The sequence below is a fragment of the Aotus nancymaae genome, unplaced genomic scaffold (genome assembly GCF_030222135.1).
Source record: "Aotus nancymaae isolate 86718 unplaced genomic scaffold, 86718_ANA_hifiasm-v0.15.2.pri h1tg000030l, whole genome shotgun sequence".
In the NCBI taxonomy this organism is placed as follows: Eukaryota; Metazoa; Chordata; class Mammalia; order Primates; family Aotidae; genus Aotus; species Aotus nancymaae.
The window spans coordinates 3,601,441-3,618,157 of record NW_026988443.1 but is presented as its reverse complement, the minus strand read 5'-3'; the positions used below and the strand labels follow the sequence as shown (position 1 = coordinate 3,618,157).

General features: G+C 39.8%; 1 protein-coding gene across 6 annotated transcripts in view; it reads left to right on the top strand.

Moving 5' to 3' along the window:
- SIAH1 (siah E3 ubiquitin protein ligase 1) overlaps nt 1–14,254 on the top strand; it is a 28,795-nt gene extending 14,541 nt beyond the window's left edge. For 3 of the 6 annotated variants that reach the window (XM_012438338.3, XM_012438336.3, XM_064383016.1), the window contains exon 2: nt 13,216–14,254. In XM_012438338.3, the coding sequence (XP_012293761.2) occupies nt 13,218–14,066 (849 nt within the window). In that variant the 5' untranslated portion in view covers nt 13,216–13,217 and the 3' untranslated portion in view covers nt 14,067–14,254. The other 3 variants (XM_064383015.1, XM_012438334.3, XM_012438335.3) reach the window with 3 other exon arrangements.
- The last annotated feature ends 2,463 nt before the right edge of the window (nt 14,255–16,717 follow it).

The following is a 16,717-nucleotide window of genomic DNA, read 5'->3' as shown; positions in this document are numbered from 1 at the left end:
TATCCCCCTGAAGGGGCAATTGGATGTACATGGGGGGTTTCAGACAAATCTGGAGGGAATAAAAGGAAGCTGAGGAGGGACTGGTGAGATAGGAAAACCAAGAGTATATGAAGTCGGTTAACAGAGTTTATCAGGCAGGAGCCCAGTGATCTGTCAACTCTGTCAGGTGTTGCTGACAGTTCAAAAGTTGCGGTTTAAACAATGGAATATTATGCAGCCATCAAAAACGATGAGGTCGTGTCCTTTGTAGAGACATGGATGAACCTGGAAACCATCATTCTCAGCAAACTGACACAAGAACACAAAATCAAACACCACATGTTCTCACTCATAGGCAGGTGTTGAACAATGAGAACACATGGACACAGGGAGGGGAGCACTACACACTGGGGTCTGTTGGGGGAAATAGGGGAGGGACAGTGGGGGGTGGGGAGCTGGGGAGAGAGAGCATGGGGAGAAATGCCAGATACAGGTTGAAGGGGAGGAAGGCAGCAAATCACACTGCTACGTGTGTACCTATGCAACAATCTTGCATGTTCTTCACATGTACCCCAAAACCTAAAATACAATTAAAAAAAAATAAAAAAAACCTTGCAGTTTAAATACAAACAAAACACAGAACCATTGAAATTCAAATTAATGGTTCACTAAAATATTGGATACTGTCTGCTGAATTTAAGTCTTGAAACAGCACTTATGGGGTTGACTTATGGTTATGAAAGAACGGGCAAGTTCTTCAGTTAAGCATCCCTTAATGGCCCTGTATCATGTGGTCATATGAGATCTCATTTCTTTACTGACATATAAGTGCTTTAGTGGAAACCATGATGGCATTTAGGCTTTGCTTCACACAGATGCATTATTTATGTATTAAACCTACATAAGCGTTTCTATTTAGCTTGCATCATTAGAGCACTATAGGACCAACTTAGAGCCAATGTAACCATAAATATGAATAGAGGCATTTAATTACATGGGTAACAGGTGTATTCGAATTATTCAGAATGTGCTGATACTGTTTTTCAAACTATTAAAAACAGGAAAGTTAAACATTAAATTCTTAGAGAAATGTGAACTTGCGAATAGAATCTTAGTTTGAGGGAAATAAGTATAGGTTGTTAATTTTTGTGTTACATCCTTAGTTGAAATAACTAACATGGTTTGGCTAGAGTTTCAGGTAGTATTGCTTATGTCAACACAGATTATAACTATTTCGGCCGATTATAATTGAATTTGAATAAGGCTCTATGATTTTTTTATCTGATCTCAAAAGGTATCAGACTCTATGATTTTTTAAAAGATGGCATTTCTTTCCTTTAAATTCCATTACTTTTTTTCTATTTTACTAGTAAAGAGCCATCAATCTTAAAATGTATCAGACTCTCTAATGTGACTTTTTACCCGGTTTCTTTAATCTTCTTTAGTCTTCTTAGCAATGTGCTCTTTTATGCTTAGTTTAGTATCACAAACTATAGATTACTGCTAATTTTGATCTGCTGTAAAAAAATTTCTTTGTGTGTGTGTGTGTGTGTGTGTGTGTGTGTGTGTACATACTTAACCTACTAGACTTGTCAGATGGAATGTGATGTTGAATGTGTTGTATGGTAGAGCGTAGAACTAGGTACCATGTGTTTTATAAGTAAGGTTTTAAAAAGCACAGCTTAAATGCCAAGATGAAGTAAAAAAGCAAGTGTGCATTGGAATGTTTGAGAATTTTGTATCCTTAGAGAATATGAAACGTAAGGCAGTAAATGGTTGTATTCAGATAACTAAGTAAATAGTATTTGGATGCCTTTATCTAGGCACTGAGACTTGGTTATACTGCAGATTAGTTTGTAATCAAGACTGACATAGTTTCAATAATTTTAATTTCAAGTGTGTTGCTAAAAAGTTTTAAGGTTATTTGAAAATTTTAGTAATGTGTGGCATGAAATAAAAAGTTGAAAAAGCCTGTTTGATCCTCTGCCTGGTTCTATTGCTCTTCTCTGCTCTTACCTCTCCTTGATACTTACTTTTCTTTGATTTCATATCTAGTGAGTTAATGGCAAACTTAGAATGATATGTGATTCTATCACTTTGATGGAAAATAAAGGTTTAAAGACTTTTAGGAAGTTTGTATTTTCTTGACACATTTTTGTAAATATGGAAAAGATGTTTTGAATGCTAAATTAAATATTCCGTACCTGGGTAAAGAGAACATGCATACTGTTTTTTAGGGTTATTCAAAAGAAGATGAAATTAGAGACCGTGAAACCTCTGGCTGTGCTTGTATTTATTTCAAGGCACTGTATTACCTAGGCTGGAGTGCATGCAGTAGCTAGCTATTCACAGACACAATCATGGTTCAGTACAGCCTTGAACTCTTGGGCTCACATGATCCCCTCTCTTCAGCCTCTTGAGTAGAGGAGACTACAGGTATGTGCCAGCTTGCTCTTACTCTTTTTTTCTGATCATTTTTCTCATCTGTAAAATGGGGATAAAACTCACTTTATGAAGATTAAATAGTGTGCATGAAGCTGCTGGCACAATGCCTTGCAGGTCAATATTGCCCAGTTAATATAGCATCTTTCACAGCAAACTTTTTTCATTCTTCTAATCAGTGGAATCTATTTCACAGCAAGCTTTTTTTTTTTTTTTTTTTTAAAGATAGGGTCTTGCTCTGTCACTCAGCCTGGAGTGCAGTGGTGCAATCATAGCTTACTGCAGCTTTTGAACTTTTGGCCTCAGGCTAACCTCCCCTCCGCCTCTTGAAGGAGCCAGGACTACAGGTGTGCATCACCGTGCCTGGCTCATTTTCAAAATACTTTTGTAGAGACAGGTTCTTGCCATGTTGCTCAGGCTGGACTCCTGGCCTCAAGCAATTACCCCACCTCTGTGTGACCTTTATTTTCAGTTGCAGTCTCAAGGTATGAAAATGAACACAGTAGGTTGAAACAGCAGTTTTCATTTTGGTCCTACTGTAGTATAATACAGGTCTTTGTGTTTCGCTATTCAGTGTAGGGTTTCTTGAGTGGCTCTGTAAAGAGCACTAAGTCACTTGTCAGCAATATACCGAGTGTTCCCACTACTTGATTTCAGTGAATGTCTAGAGTTTGTGAATGGTAGTTACAGTTTTTCACAAACGATAGACTTGAAACCCAGGAAATTTTAATTTTTTTTCCTAGTATAAAACTAATTAATAAGAGCTGAAGTGGGAATTCAGGTTTGAACGTTTCATTCCAACCAAATTCAGTATATACATAGCTACATTTTTGAGGTGTGCTATTAAAACATGAAATTATTTTCTAGGAGTTGGTGGGTTATGGAACTGTCACAAGATATATTTTGAAAACTTAGAGAATTGGTGTGGAAATACATCCAATTTGTAAAGATTATAGTTAGGGTGGTAAAATGATTTACTTTTTCATTGTTATTTTAAAGTGAATTTTATTTTATTTATTTTTCTGAAATGGAGTCTCACTCTTTTGCCCAGGCTGGAGTGAAGTGGCATGATCTCAGCTCACTGTAACCTCTTCCCCCAGGTTCAAGCTATTCTTTCACCTCAGCTTCCCGAGTAGCTGGGATACAAGGCGCGCGCCACTACGTCTGGCGAACTTACGTAGTTTTAGTAGAGATGGGGTTTCACTATGTTGGCCAGGCTGGTCTTGAACTCCTGACCTCAGGTGATCTGCCCTTCTCAGCCTCCCAAAGTGCTGGGATTACAAGCATGAGCCACCAATAAAGGCCAACTTTTTCTTTTTTCTTTTTTTTTTTTTTTGTATTTCTTTCTTTTTTAAGCAGTTTTCATAGCTGAAGGCCAACTTTTTCTTAAACAACTAGGACTTTTTCTTAGGACTCATAGGATCAACTATTCAGCGTCTGCCCTGGTAGCTTGAAAGCAGAGACAGTCTATAAATGACTAGGTTTAACTGTATTTCAGTAAAACTATTTCCCAAAACAGGGAGCTGGCCTGTGGGATATAGTTTGCTAACCACTGGTGTCAAGGGTTGCTGATACCAAAAAGTTGGAGAACTACTGGTGGGGAATGTGGAAGGCGGGAATGGACCACAAGAAATAGTCAACAAGAAATTTTCAAATGGTAAGAGATAATATGAAGACCATAAGAAAGGTGGTCTGATCGTTACAGTTTATAATCAGGAAAGGACTTCAGATAAAACGTTAACGTTTGTTAACTCTTACTTAACTAGGTTTCATCTCTCCTTTTTTGATTGATGATTCCTCTGGTGTTGGGAGGAAAAAAAAGCAAAAGATAATCAAAATTTTTTTTATTTTTTGAAATCTTATTACACTTAAATTCAGAAAGGTTAGTATTTTTCAAAATTAGAAAATATCCCAAGCCTATCAGCTTTAACAAGATCTAGGAAATGATCATGTAAAGCCTAGGTTAGAGGCGGGGCACGGTGGCTCACGCCTGTAATCCTAGCACTTTGGAAGGCTGAGGTGGGTGGATCATGAGGGCAGGAGTTCGAGACCAGTCTGACTAACATGGTGAAACCCTGTCTCTACTAAAAATACAAAAATTAGCCCGGCGTGGTGGCTTGCATCTGTAATCCCAGCTACTCGGGAGGCTGAGGCAGGAGAATCATTTGAACCTGGGAGGTGGAGCGTGTCCTAGAATAGAACTGCCCAAGGCTGATAAAAAGAACATTGATCAAAGTTATATAATATCTAGCAAGTTAATTCTCTGTATGTCTTTTTTGTTTGTTTTGAAAATGGGAAGATTGTGTAAGATCTTTTCCAAGTCTGAAATTTCTGGTACGTTTGTATGCTCTGCCTAGGATACCTTTTGCCACTCCCTACCCCTTCTAAGTCTTCCTTAATCAGATAGCCCTAGCTTCCATCTCTTAATAGTTTTATGATCTGAAACGTTTAACTTTGAAATCTGGTTTTTTTTTTTTTTTTAGATGTTGTTTCACTCTTGTTGCCCAGTCTGGAGTGCAGTGGCATGATCCTGGCTCACTGCAACCTTGAACCTTCCTGTGTTCAAGCAATTCTTGTGTCTCAGCCTCCTGAGTAGCGGGGATTACAGGCACCTGCCACCACACTTGGCTAATTTTTGTATTTTTAGTAGAGACAGGTTTTTACCATGTTGACCAGGCTGGTCTCAAACTCCTGACCTCAAGCGATCTGCCAGCCTTGGCCTCCCAAAGTGTTGGTATTACAGGCGTGAGCCACCGTGCCCAGCCTTGAAATCTATTTTCTTAAGTAAGATGGCGATAAGTATCTTAACTTTGGTCATTGGAAAGGTTAAATGAGAACATATGTAAACCATTGAGGACTATACTTGGCACTTAGCAGGTGCTTAATAAGTGTTTTGAGGTAGTTGTTTATTAGTGAGAATAAAGGGAAGTCTCCACTTTGCCTCTGTATTTAGCTTGCTGACTCTGGAACCCATCGAGACTAGCAGCAAGCACAAAACCAACAACCAACAATTAAGGTCCAAGGAGAGATGTGAAAATTTAGCATGAAAACTTCTATAGAGGGGTTAAGGAGTTACAAAAGTAATCAGAATTTATGTGGCTCTTCCTACTTAAGGGAAAGGCAAGGAAGCAGCCATTCTATCAGTCTGTTCACTTGCTGGAGATTGAGGATACCTATATATATAGTTTGGAAAATGCTTTAGCATATCAGAAGGTTATCTGCAAAGGATTGAGAATGAAAATGGCATTAGGTTTTTCATTGACATCACTGAATAGCAGAAGACGGTGGGCGTAGTTTATGTAGTTCTTAGGGAAAAGGGTTGTGACCAGGATTCTAAGCTGTGGAATTTATGCAAGAGCTTCAGACTACTAAAATGGAGATGGAGAGTTAATCACTTATGTAATCCTTTCAGAAACTTTCTTTAGGAATTTAGTATAATCTTGAATATACCTGGTGGGAAAGCAAAAGTTTTACTATTGGCATGTTGAAGGGCTTGCACTGTTTTAGGGGATCTTATACTTTATTTTTTCTTTTCCAGACAGGGGCTGACTCTTGCACAGACATAGCTTGCAGCCTTTACCTCCCAGTCTCAGATGAGGCTCCCATCTCAGCCTCCCAAATAGCTGGCTCTACAGTGCATGCCACCACACCCAGCTAATTTTTTGCATTTTTTTTGTAGAGATGAGGTCTCAGTATATTGCCTAGGCTGGTCTCAAACTCCTGGGCTAAAGTGATCTTCCCACCTCAGCCTCCCAAAGTCCTGGGATTACAGGTATGAGCATCATACCCCATGTTTATGCTAATTTTTAGCTTGGGTGGAAGCCTTAAGATAAAGTGATTTAGCAAGTGTTGTATTTTGCTTTGAACACATTTGAGTCAGGATTTGCCTTTCCTCTGTGTCATCTTCTGTGTTGACAGCAGCTTTCCTGGGTTTCCCTCAACTCTAATATAGTCTTTGTAGAACTATTAGTATAACTTTTCTTCTGTAGTTGCAAAGTTTTCAGAATTATCTTTAGGAAAAACAAATTAAAAAAAAATTTATTGCTTTGCTACAGTTCTGGAAACTAGATTGTTTACTTTATTGTCCTCATTATAACAATGTTTGATTTTTTTAACTTTTGGCATTTTAAGCCTTTGAATTTTTAAGAGACTTGCCTTAATTTTGTCATTGTGTAAGAAGCAAGTAAATCTTTTTTTATTTTTGAGACGGAGTTTCGCTCTTATTACCCAGGCTGGAGTGCAATGGCGCGATCTCGGCTCACCACAACCTCCGCCTCCTGGGTTCAGGCAATTCTCCTGCCTCAGCCTCCCGAGTAGCTGGGATTACAGGCACGCACCACCATGCCCGGCTAATTTTTTGTATTTTTAGTAGAGACGGGGTTTCACTATGTTTACCAGGATGGTCTCGATCTCTTGACCTTGTGATCCACCCTCCTCAGCCTCCCAAAGTGCTGGGATTACAGGCGTGAGCCACCATGCCCAGCCCGAAGCAAGTACATCTTAATGGAAGCAATGTTTAATTAACATTTTAACTTAAAAACATTTTCTACATAATACCTGCCACAATGTTGAATGAATTGGGAAAGCACCCTTTTAACCAAAAGGCATTCTGGGAACAAGAAAAGTCTTAAGTGTTTTGAATGGAGGAGTTTTATTTAAGATTTCTAATGCAAAGAGCAAATTTGTAATCTGATACCTATAATTTTATTTTATAATACTTTATTGTTTCTAAGAATAATTTTTGTGTTACTAGGGGTGGGTAGTGATAATTGCATCCTATCCTTTGTTTTTGTTGTTACTGTTGTTTTGAGACTGAGTCTTGCTCTGTCAGCAGGCTGGAGTGCAATGGCACGATCTTGGCTCACTTTAACCTCCGCCTCCTGGGTTCAAGTGAGTCTTCCGCCTCAGCCTCCTGAGTAGCTGGGATTACAGATGCACGCCACCACACCTGGCTAATTTTTATATTTTTGTAGAGACAGGGTTTCACCATGTTGGCCAGGCTGGTCTTGAACTCCTGACCTCAGGTGATCCGCCTGACTCCCAAATTGCTGGGATTACAGGCATGAGCCACGGTGCCCAGCCCTTTTTTGTTTGTTTTTTGTTTACTAAATTAAGAATAAAAATGTTTTACTTTTTGCTCATTTTGACTGTTTTCACAGTTGTTAATCAGACTAATCTTTATAAAGCAGTTTATTGTCCCCTTTGAAGAAAATATAGCTAAAAAATCACCAGTGTCCTAATATAGATAACTAACTCATTGGTCCGATGTTGTAGTCCTCTTGATTTTTCACCCCATTCCTTCTGTCTATGTTCTGTTTGTAATTTTGTTTACAGTATATTATGACTTTTTTTCATATCTGACTATATTTCTCCATTTTAAACGTCTTTAATTTATAAAAGGAAACAAAGATTGCCACATGGAATTGAGAATAAAAGTTTATCTTTGTACTATAAGTATGCTAAAGTGGTAAAGCAATGGCTGAATGCTCTGAAATTATTAAGACAACTTTAAAGGCTGATTCTAAAATGTTTTGATTTAGATTGACATCTCCTTAAACTATATGCCAAACTAGGCTTGAGACGTAGGCTTTAGAAAGTGTAGGTAATAGTGCATTTTTATTAAGTTTTGGATTTTTGCCGATTTTGGATTCTATGGGCTTGTCTTAAGGTACTTCTGTGAACTTTTCAGCTCTTTGTAAAACTAGTGTAAAAAAATTAAATGGTGATTCTACCTAGTTGAGAATTCTACCTAGTTGAGATTTAAGGTTTATTGTGGTAAAAATTAAATGGTGGTTGATTCTTGGCAGGTATGTTTGATCACCTTTGGAAGCTTAAGGCATCTGTTGGAGTGTGTGTCTTGGAATCTACAAATTCTAGGTCTCTTGACTGATGACTTTGAGGCAATTAACTCAAGTCTCAACTGAAAATTTAAATATTCTGGAATATGTACCACCCATGATACACATAAATTACCCACCTCAATCTAGAAAAAAGCCACTTGAGGCTAGAAACAGTCCAGTTTTACGGCTGGTGGAGGCTGGGTTTGAATCCAAGTGTAGATGACTGCAGAATGCTTCTACTTTTTTGACTTAAGTGGAGGGCCTGTCTATATAGATGAGTGGTGTTCGGACTGTGCTGTAAGGCTTTGCACACATCTTTTGGAGTTTGGCAAACAGTGAAATATCTTTTGCTTGAGAAATAGTCATCTTTTTGTTGTACACATTTTGGTTATTTTATAATTCTGCTTGGAAGAGTTTCTCCATCTAAAATATTTGAAGTTTTCTGCTCTAGGGAAATTTAAGATCTGTTGAATGAATAAATATTAGAAAATAAAAATACAGACTGGGCATAGTGGCTCACGGCTGTAGTTCAGCACTTTGGAAGGCATGACAGGTGGATCGTGTCAGGCCAGCAGTTCGAGACCAGCCTGGGCAACATGGGGAATCCCTGTCTTTACAAAAAATATAAAGAAAATTAGCTGAAAATGGTGGTGCCGGCCTGTGGTCCTAGTGACTGGGAAGATTGATGTGGGAGGGGATTGCTTGAGCCCAAAAGACCAGGCTGCAGTGAGTGGAGATGGTGCCACTGCACTCAGACCTGGGCAAGAGTGAGACCCTGTCTCAAAAACAACAACAAAAACAAAAAACTTGTCTGTGGGGTAGACTGTATCTATCATATTTCTTTTCCTAATACTGTTTTGTGTAGCCTATATTGTAAAATGAGGTTGAGGTGATTGAACACACTGTTAATAGAGTGAGGAAGTGGTTAGAGTTAAAATTTCTTGCTGAAAGTGAGTAATCTGCAGTTCCCTGCATTGGGTTGACTCCATTCTGCCAGCTCTTGCTGCATTTAGAGACTGCCCTAAGCATGATGTAATGACAGGTTAAACCTCTGCACAGCACTAGCTGATGCAATGCAAATCTGAGGCCCAGGACTTTATTGGGGCAAGGGTAATGCTTGTTTAAAAACAAAACAAGCTACTCTGCGTTTAATGAGGCCATTTAAGATGGCTTTCCCAGAGTGGGAAGAGAGTATACTCTCTTAGGAGGTTTAAGTAGGAGTTTAATGTGGCAGAAGTATGCTTACTACTTTTCCTGCAAAGTCTGTTCGCAGCAGGGAAGGGGAGTTTAAAATACATTGCCGATAGGAGAAGTGAAGTGAGCTAGAATTGAGGAAATTAGTAGTTGATGCCAGTAAATAGCTGTTGAATGAATTAGGGAGAATGTTTTCACTCTAAAATTTTAGAGTTCGGATAAACCTGGAGCGTAGCGCCAGTGTGGCCACGCATTTCCAAGATACGCTATAGCTCTTAGATTGAAACCGTAAGAAACTCCTGATATTCGACTGTTCTGACATACCGAAGACGGCATGGTTCCACCTAACTTTAAACTGGTGGAAATGCTGAGGAAGGCTCGATGTCGCTGGGGTGCGGTGGCATGCGATCCACGGCGGGGTGGCGCGGGGTCAGAGCTGCGGGGTCCCGCGGCCCCGCCCTGGGCTGTGGGGCGGGGCTTGTGGGCACGGCCCCACCTCTGCGCGAGTGAGACGGGCACCGCCCTGCACGCTGCGCGCCCTGGACTGGCCCTTGGCTCTCCGGGTTGAAGCGGGCGTTCCCGGCACAGGCCCATCCCCGGCTGGCCGAGGCTCCAAATGGCTCTCCCGGCAGGCAGGCTTCTGCAGTAGCCCCTGAGCTGGCTCAGGGAGCGTACTTCCTTCTCAGCCAGCGGGTCACCCCTCCACCGGAGCCGAGCAGGAGTCTACCCAGTGAATCTGGAGAAGACAAACTTGGGAGACAGAGCTTAGGGCACGGTGGAGGACAGCGCAGCTGTGGCTCCCATTTTTGGAGATGCAGCCGAATTTGAGCACACAGGGAGGTGTGGTTGCCTCCTGGGGATGGAAAGGCTTCCTTTCTCCACCTCTGTAACTGGTGCTTCTGAGAAGTGAAACGATATTTGGATCCTGACCTCAGACGCGAATTTGGGTCTTTTGTGCTTAGGAGCAGAAAGTGCCCAGGAGGGTCCTCTACCTTTACTTCTTGGGGAAAAGGCAGTGAGCTGCCTGAGTTCTCATGACGGGAAAGCCTACTCCACCTTCTCTGTACTCCTGGAGGGGAGTCTTGTTCACATGTTTACCAGCGACTAGGACAAGGAAGAGAAAAGGTATTGACATTAAGAGGATGGGTTGCTGAGGCTGTGAAACTTGAACGCTGTTAGTCAGTGGAACCTGCCTGGCTTACGGAATGGCTGCAGCAGAATCGAGCTGTTTCCTAGGTTAGCAGTCATGTTTCATTTGGGCTGTTGTGCTTTTTTTCTGTTTAAATCAAACTTCAGGTTACGTCATGACTTCTGCAGGGCTGTCCTTGGTTCCTACTGCAGGGCGGCTGTTTGGTTGGGATTCCTTTTCTGTTTCAAGATGGAGCTGGGTTCCACCTTTGGAGCTTTGAGAGGCTTTAGCAGTTGCTGTCCTGTATACCTCCATTAACAAGAAATCCTGTTCACATTTCGCTTTTCACACTTTGAGTAAAAGTTAAAATGTGCTTTCGACTACAGTGTTTGGAAAATGATAAAGATATATTGTAATGTGAGCCTGAACTGTTGATGATAAATGTATAACTATTGCTAGGTCAAGAAATTGAAAAATAATGTTTTGCTTGGTCTGTAGCTGTGTTGTGTTAAATATAAACTGAGTTTACTGCCCTTGGATGTGATTCTCTGGTTTGGTTTAGTCATTCGAAAGCCACTGGTTGCCTAGACTGTTTTGTGCCCAAGGAACCACTTTCTAATTGTTAATGCTGCTTAATTCAGTAAGTAGCATAAACTGGACCATGCAGTAGGCATACAGCATACAGCCAGGGTGTTTTGGCAATGCTGAGCCCACTGTTTTACAAGTGACATAAAATGGATGGATTATCGTATGTACAAAGAATCCACTCAGGGAAACTGGATTACAGGAGAGTTCCTTTATAGTCCTTTTGTCAGGGGACAGAACACCTGGGTCACACAGGGCTTCAGATGAGAGTTGATTCATGTTCTGAGTCTGTATGATGAGACACATTACTATGGAGTTGTCACTTTTGTTACCTCTTGAACTTTAAAATATACCTTTAGTGATGTGGAATTAATCTTTATTTTTTCCTTCACTCTCAGCCTTCATTTAAGGTATCACTTGGTAACCACCTGAGTAATCTAGAACCCAAGTTGCATTTACTTGGTCATATTGGTAACTAACATTGTTTCTTAAAAGTTTCTTGCAACAGAATAATAACTATAATTGAGATAAAACATTAATTTTAAGACTTTAAGTTTGTAAGAATATGGCTTACTATAGTTACTAGGAGTGTACTCTTAGGACATCAGCTGATCTTTTTTTTCACCCCCAAGACAAATAGTTGCCTCCCATATCCCAGCCCAGGGAGCTTTTTGGGAAAAGTTGCTTGTTTTATATTTGACTCAGCCTGACTAGTTACGTTGTCGATCGTTTCTTCCAGATGACATTTATGTCAAATAATGTTGATTAGTCTGCTGATGAATGTTTCAGCAACACTGGAGAACCCTAGGCTAAGGGGTTCTACACCTGTTGACTCCATCCCCCACCCCCAGTGTGGTGTGTCTCTCTGCCGTGCTATCTGTATTCTTCCCCTGTTCACTGTTTCTTCCTGACTCTCCTTCTTTGTTCATTATGTCTGATTTATATCGTGGATTGGAAATAGAACAGAAAGATATGCTTTCTCTACAAGACCAAAAAGTTTTATTTGAGATGGCTCTCCATTTCTCCCATGTCTCCCCTTACTTTCTCTGTGTTTTTATTTATTTTTATATTTTTGCTGCCTTCACTAGAGAGTACATCCCCTCACTCTTGAGGTGGGCAGTTATCAGTAGGAAATAAGATCAATACCTGGCTGATGATAATTTGGGGGGCAGATTGTTAGATAAAGGGGATGGCAGCAGATCTTTCCCCTTGTGACCCCTCCCCTCATTCCCAAATTACACCTCTAGAGTAGATAACTGCTCACCATTAAGAAGAGTTAATGGAAGGCATTTGAACTACACTCATCCCGTGGTGTCCTCTTAGTTCCAGGACCCCCTTCCCCATACCAAAACCTGAGGATGTTCAAGTCCCTGATAGAACATGGCATCATATTTGTATATAACCTGTGCATATTCTCCTGTATAATTTATCTCTGGATTATTTATGCTTAATACAATGTAAATAGTATGTAAATAGTTGTTATATATATTTTAAAAATTTTGTATTAGTTTTAAATTTTTCTTAATATTTTCAATCCATGGCTGGTGAAGTCCTCAGATGCAGATTCTGCGGATACAGAGTGCCGATGTTACACAGGACCTTACCTGTAACTCCCTGTGCCTATCAACAGCTGACTCAGAATTGGAAAGAAATAGAGTAAGGGAATCTCAGAGTAGGAGAGAATCCTATCAAAATGGATTCGATTAAACTTCAGTTCCTTATATAGTTTCTCTAGTTGTTTATGGTACATTTTCTATTTAAGATGATTTTTACTTTTTTTTTTTTTTTTCTTAAAGGGAGTTCCAAATGTGTTCTGGAACATTTTGAAAATAGAGCTTATCCACTGTATAGATCCTAATAATCAAAGTGCACATTCAGTGTAATTTTATTTTTTTAGTATCTTTTTAAAAGTTCTATTTTTCTTTCTCTCTTGCACAGTAAATTTTGCACGAAACTTTAAAAGTACTTCTGGCATGTAAACATTATTTATAAAATAAGTCATGGTTGTAATTATTTTTCTCCTGCTTCCTTATGTATTGATTTCAGAAATGAGCCGTCAGACTGCTACAGCATTACCTACCGGTACCTCGAAGTGTCCACCATCCCAGAGGGTGCCTGCCCTGACTGGCACGACTGCATCCAACAATGACCTGGCGAGTCTTTTTGAGTGTCCAGTCTGCTTTGACTATGTGTTACCACCCATTCTTCAATGTCAGAGTGGCCATCTTGTTTGTAGCAACTGTCGCCCAAAGCTCACATGTTGTCCAACTTGCCGGGGCCCGTTGGGATCCATTCGCAACTTGGCTATGGAGAAAGTGGCTAATTCAGTACTTTTCCCCTGTAAATATGCCTCTTCTGGATGTGAAATAACTCTGCCGCACACAGAAAAAGCAGACCACGAAGAGCTCTGTGAGTTTAGGCCTTATTCCTGTCCGTGCCCTGGTGCTTCCTGTAAATGGCAAGGCTCTCTGGATGCTGTAATGCCCCATCTGATGCATCAGCATAAGTCCATTACAACCCTACAGGGAGAGGATATAGTTTTCCTTGCTACAGACATTAATCTTCCTGGTGCTGTTGACTGGGTAATGATGCAGTCCTGTTTTGGCTTTCACTTCATGTTAGTCTTGGAGAAACAGGAAAAATACGATGGTCACCAGCAGTTCTTCGCAATCGTACAGCTGATAGGAACACGCAAGCAAGCTGAAAATTTTGCTTACCGACTTGAGCTAAATGGTCATAGGCGACGATTGACTTGGGAAGCAACTCCTCGATCTATTCATGAAGGAATTGCAACAGCCATTATGAATAGTGACTGTCTAGTCTTTGACACCAGCATTGCACAGCTTTTTGCAGAAAATGGCAATTTAGGCATCAATGTAACTATTTCCATGTGTTGAAATGGCAATCAAACATTTTGTGGCCAGTGTTTAAAACTTCAGTTTCACAGAAAATAAGGCACCCATCTGCCTGCCAATCTAAAACTCTTTTGGTAGGTGAAAGCTAGACACATGAAGGTAAATAAAAAGAAAGGCTGTTAAATACAGGAAGCAGTTGCATGTAGTAACACTAATATATTTAAAAATAAGTCAACAGTAAACCACTGAAAAAATGTATGTATATACACCCAAGATGGGCATCTTTTGTATTAAGAAAGAAGAAAGCATTGTAAAATACTTCTGAATTTTGTGTTTGTTGTAGATTGTATTGTTGAAAAATGATGGGTTTTTTTATGTTTCTGCCTGTGTGTGTGTGTGCGTGCGTGGGTGTGTGCGTGTTTGGGTTTTTTTCCTTTAACTGACAAGCCATCTTGAGTGGTCATGGGCCACTGCTTTTTCCCCTTTGTGAGTCAATACATAGTGCTGCTGTGTGCTTTTTTGTGTGTGTATTTGCTAATTTTTATTAATTCTAGTTTTTCATTAAATAAATTTGACTTTCTTTTCTGTAATTCAGGTTTTTCCTCACTTTTTTTGTACCATTTTAAAGTTAGTGTCTTTTGATATGCATAATTGTTTATGGTAAAATTTATAACATGCATTCAATACATACTTTCTTTTCCCCATTAATCAGTTCATTAGAAATATTTTAAAATCAGCTATTTTGTGAAGCTATGAGTTCCAGAAAGTAAAAGTGACATCAGGAAAATTATCAAAAGCTATTTAAAGCATCTATAAGATTGTCTCTCTTTCTCTCTTCTACAGATGAGTCACACCTTTGAGCTTACTCTTTGAAAGGTTAGAGAATCAATTGATTCTTATAATGAAAATCGGGCTTTTGTTTCCTTTTTCAAATATCTTGGACAAATCATCTGTTTAAAATTTGTTCTTGTATTTATTGGTTTTGCAGAAGAAGGCATCGTTATGCACAGTATTTGTAATTAAAAGCAAATCATTTGTTTAAAAAGGCAGTTTGCAAAAATGTTTTTGGTCTTTTATAATTCTCATTAAAAGAATATCTGGCAAATTAAAATCTTACTGTGTCTGCTTTAACTCTTAAGTTTGATAAAATCCAAACTTATTTTCCTGTTTCATTCTCTAATTATATAGCAGAAAGCTGTGTGTTGTCATTTTAAGTGTGGTAGAGTTATATTCTAAATCACAGCAAACAACTGGGTATATGGCCTCTGGATTACAGTCTCTTCCCCTCACCACCCCCTCCCCCTATTTCGATTCTTACAACTTTGTCAGGAGAATGACTAAAATGGTGACCACTTTATACCTCTTTAAAAAAGCACAATGAAAGAATAATTTGCTATTTCATAGCCTAGTGGCTAAGAGCCTTGGTTCTGCAGCCAGACTTCCAGGCACCTGGGTGCCAGTCTCAGCTTTACCTCACTTGGGCCCAAGTTTCCTAATGTATAAAGTGGGGTTAAATTATGGTGGATACCTCTAAAGTTTAAATGGGCTACAGGTGCATTACCTGAAACAGTGCTTTGTTCATATCAGCCTCCAGTGAATGTTAGCTGCAGTTACGCCTTTAGAACCAGGTAGTTAACTGTTGTTGCTAATTACTTTGATGCACATGGCAAGATTCTGAAATCGCCTTCTGAATGTTCAAAGATAATTTTGTGTGGTTCTGTAAATACTCTAAGCCTAGAAAGTCAATGAAAATTAATTTGGACTTCACCCTTATATCACCACTGATTCTGGATAATTTTGGGTAAGAGTTTATTTCTTCTAACCATTTTCAGAAAAGATGATTGTGTAGTCTCTTCCCTACATAAGTATTATCTTTTGAACTGGTTATAATGTGCTTGTGTAGCCATTTTTATGGTGAAAGAGTAAGAGTTCAATCACAAATTTATATCCAGTTCTGTTCATTAGCATGTGTGCTTAGAAAAAGTGACTTTTATTCCATATTTAATGTTATATGGTGAAAGGGTTACATAATAATACATAAAAGGGCTGTGTGCTGTGGCTCATGCCTGTAATCCCAGCACTTTGGGAGGCCAAGGCAGGCAGATCACTTAAGGTCAGGAGTTTAAGACCAGCCTGGCCAACATGATGAAACCCTGTCTCTACTAAAAGTGCAAAAAAAAATTAGCCGGGCATGATGGCACACCCTATTAGGGAGGCTGAGGCACAAGAATCCCTTGGACAACCCAGGAAGTGGAGGTTGCAGCAAGTCAAGATTGTATACCACACCTGCAGCCTGTGTGATGGAGTGAGACTCTGTCTCCCCAACCTCCAAAAAAAAAACAAAACCATATTGGGTATATTTGCGGAGGCATATCATTTCGTAGTTTTCATTTCTTCTTCTTCTTTTTTTTTTTTTTTTAAGACAGGGTCTCACTCTGTCACCCAGGCTGGAGTATAGTGGCGTGATCTCAGCTCACTGTAACCTCCACCTCCCAGGTTCAAGTGATTCGCCTGCCTCAGCCTCCCAAATAGCTGGGATTACAGGCACTCGCCACCATGCCCAGCTAATTTTTGTATTTTTAGTAGAGATGGGGTTTGACCATGTTGGTCCGGCTGGTCTTGAACTCCTAACCTTGTGATCCACCCACCTCGGCCTCTCACAGTGCTGAGATGACAGGTGTGAGCCATCGCAC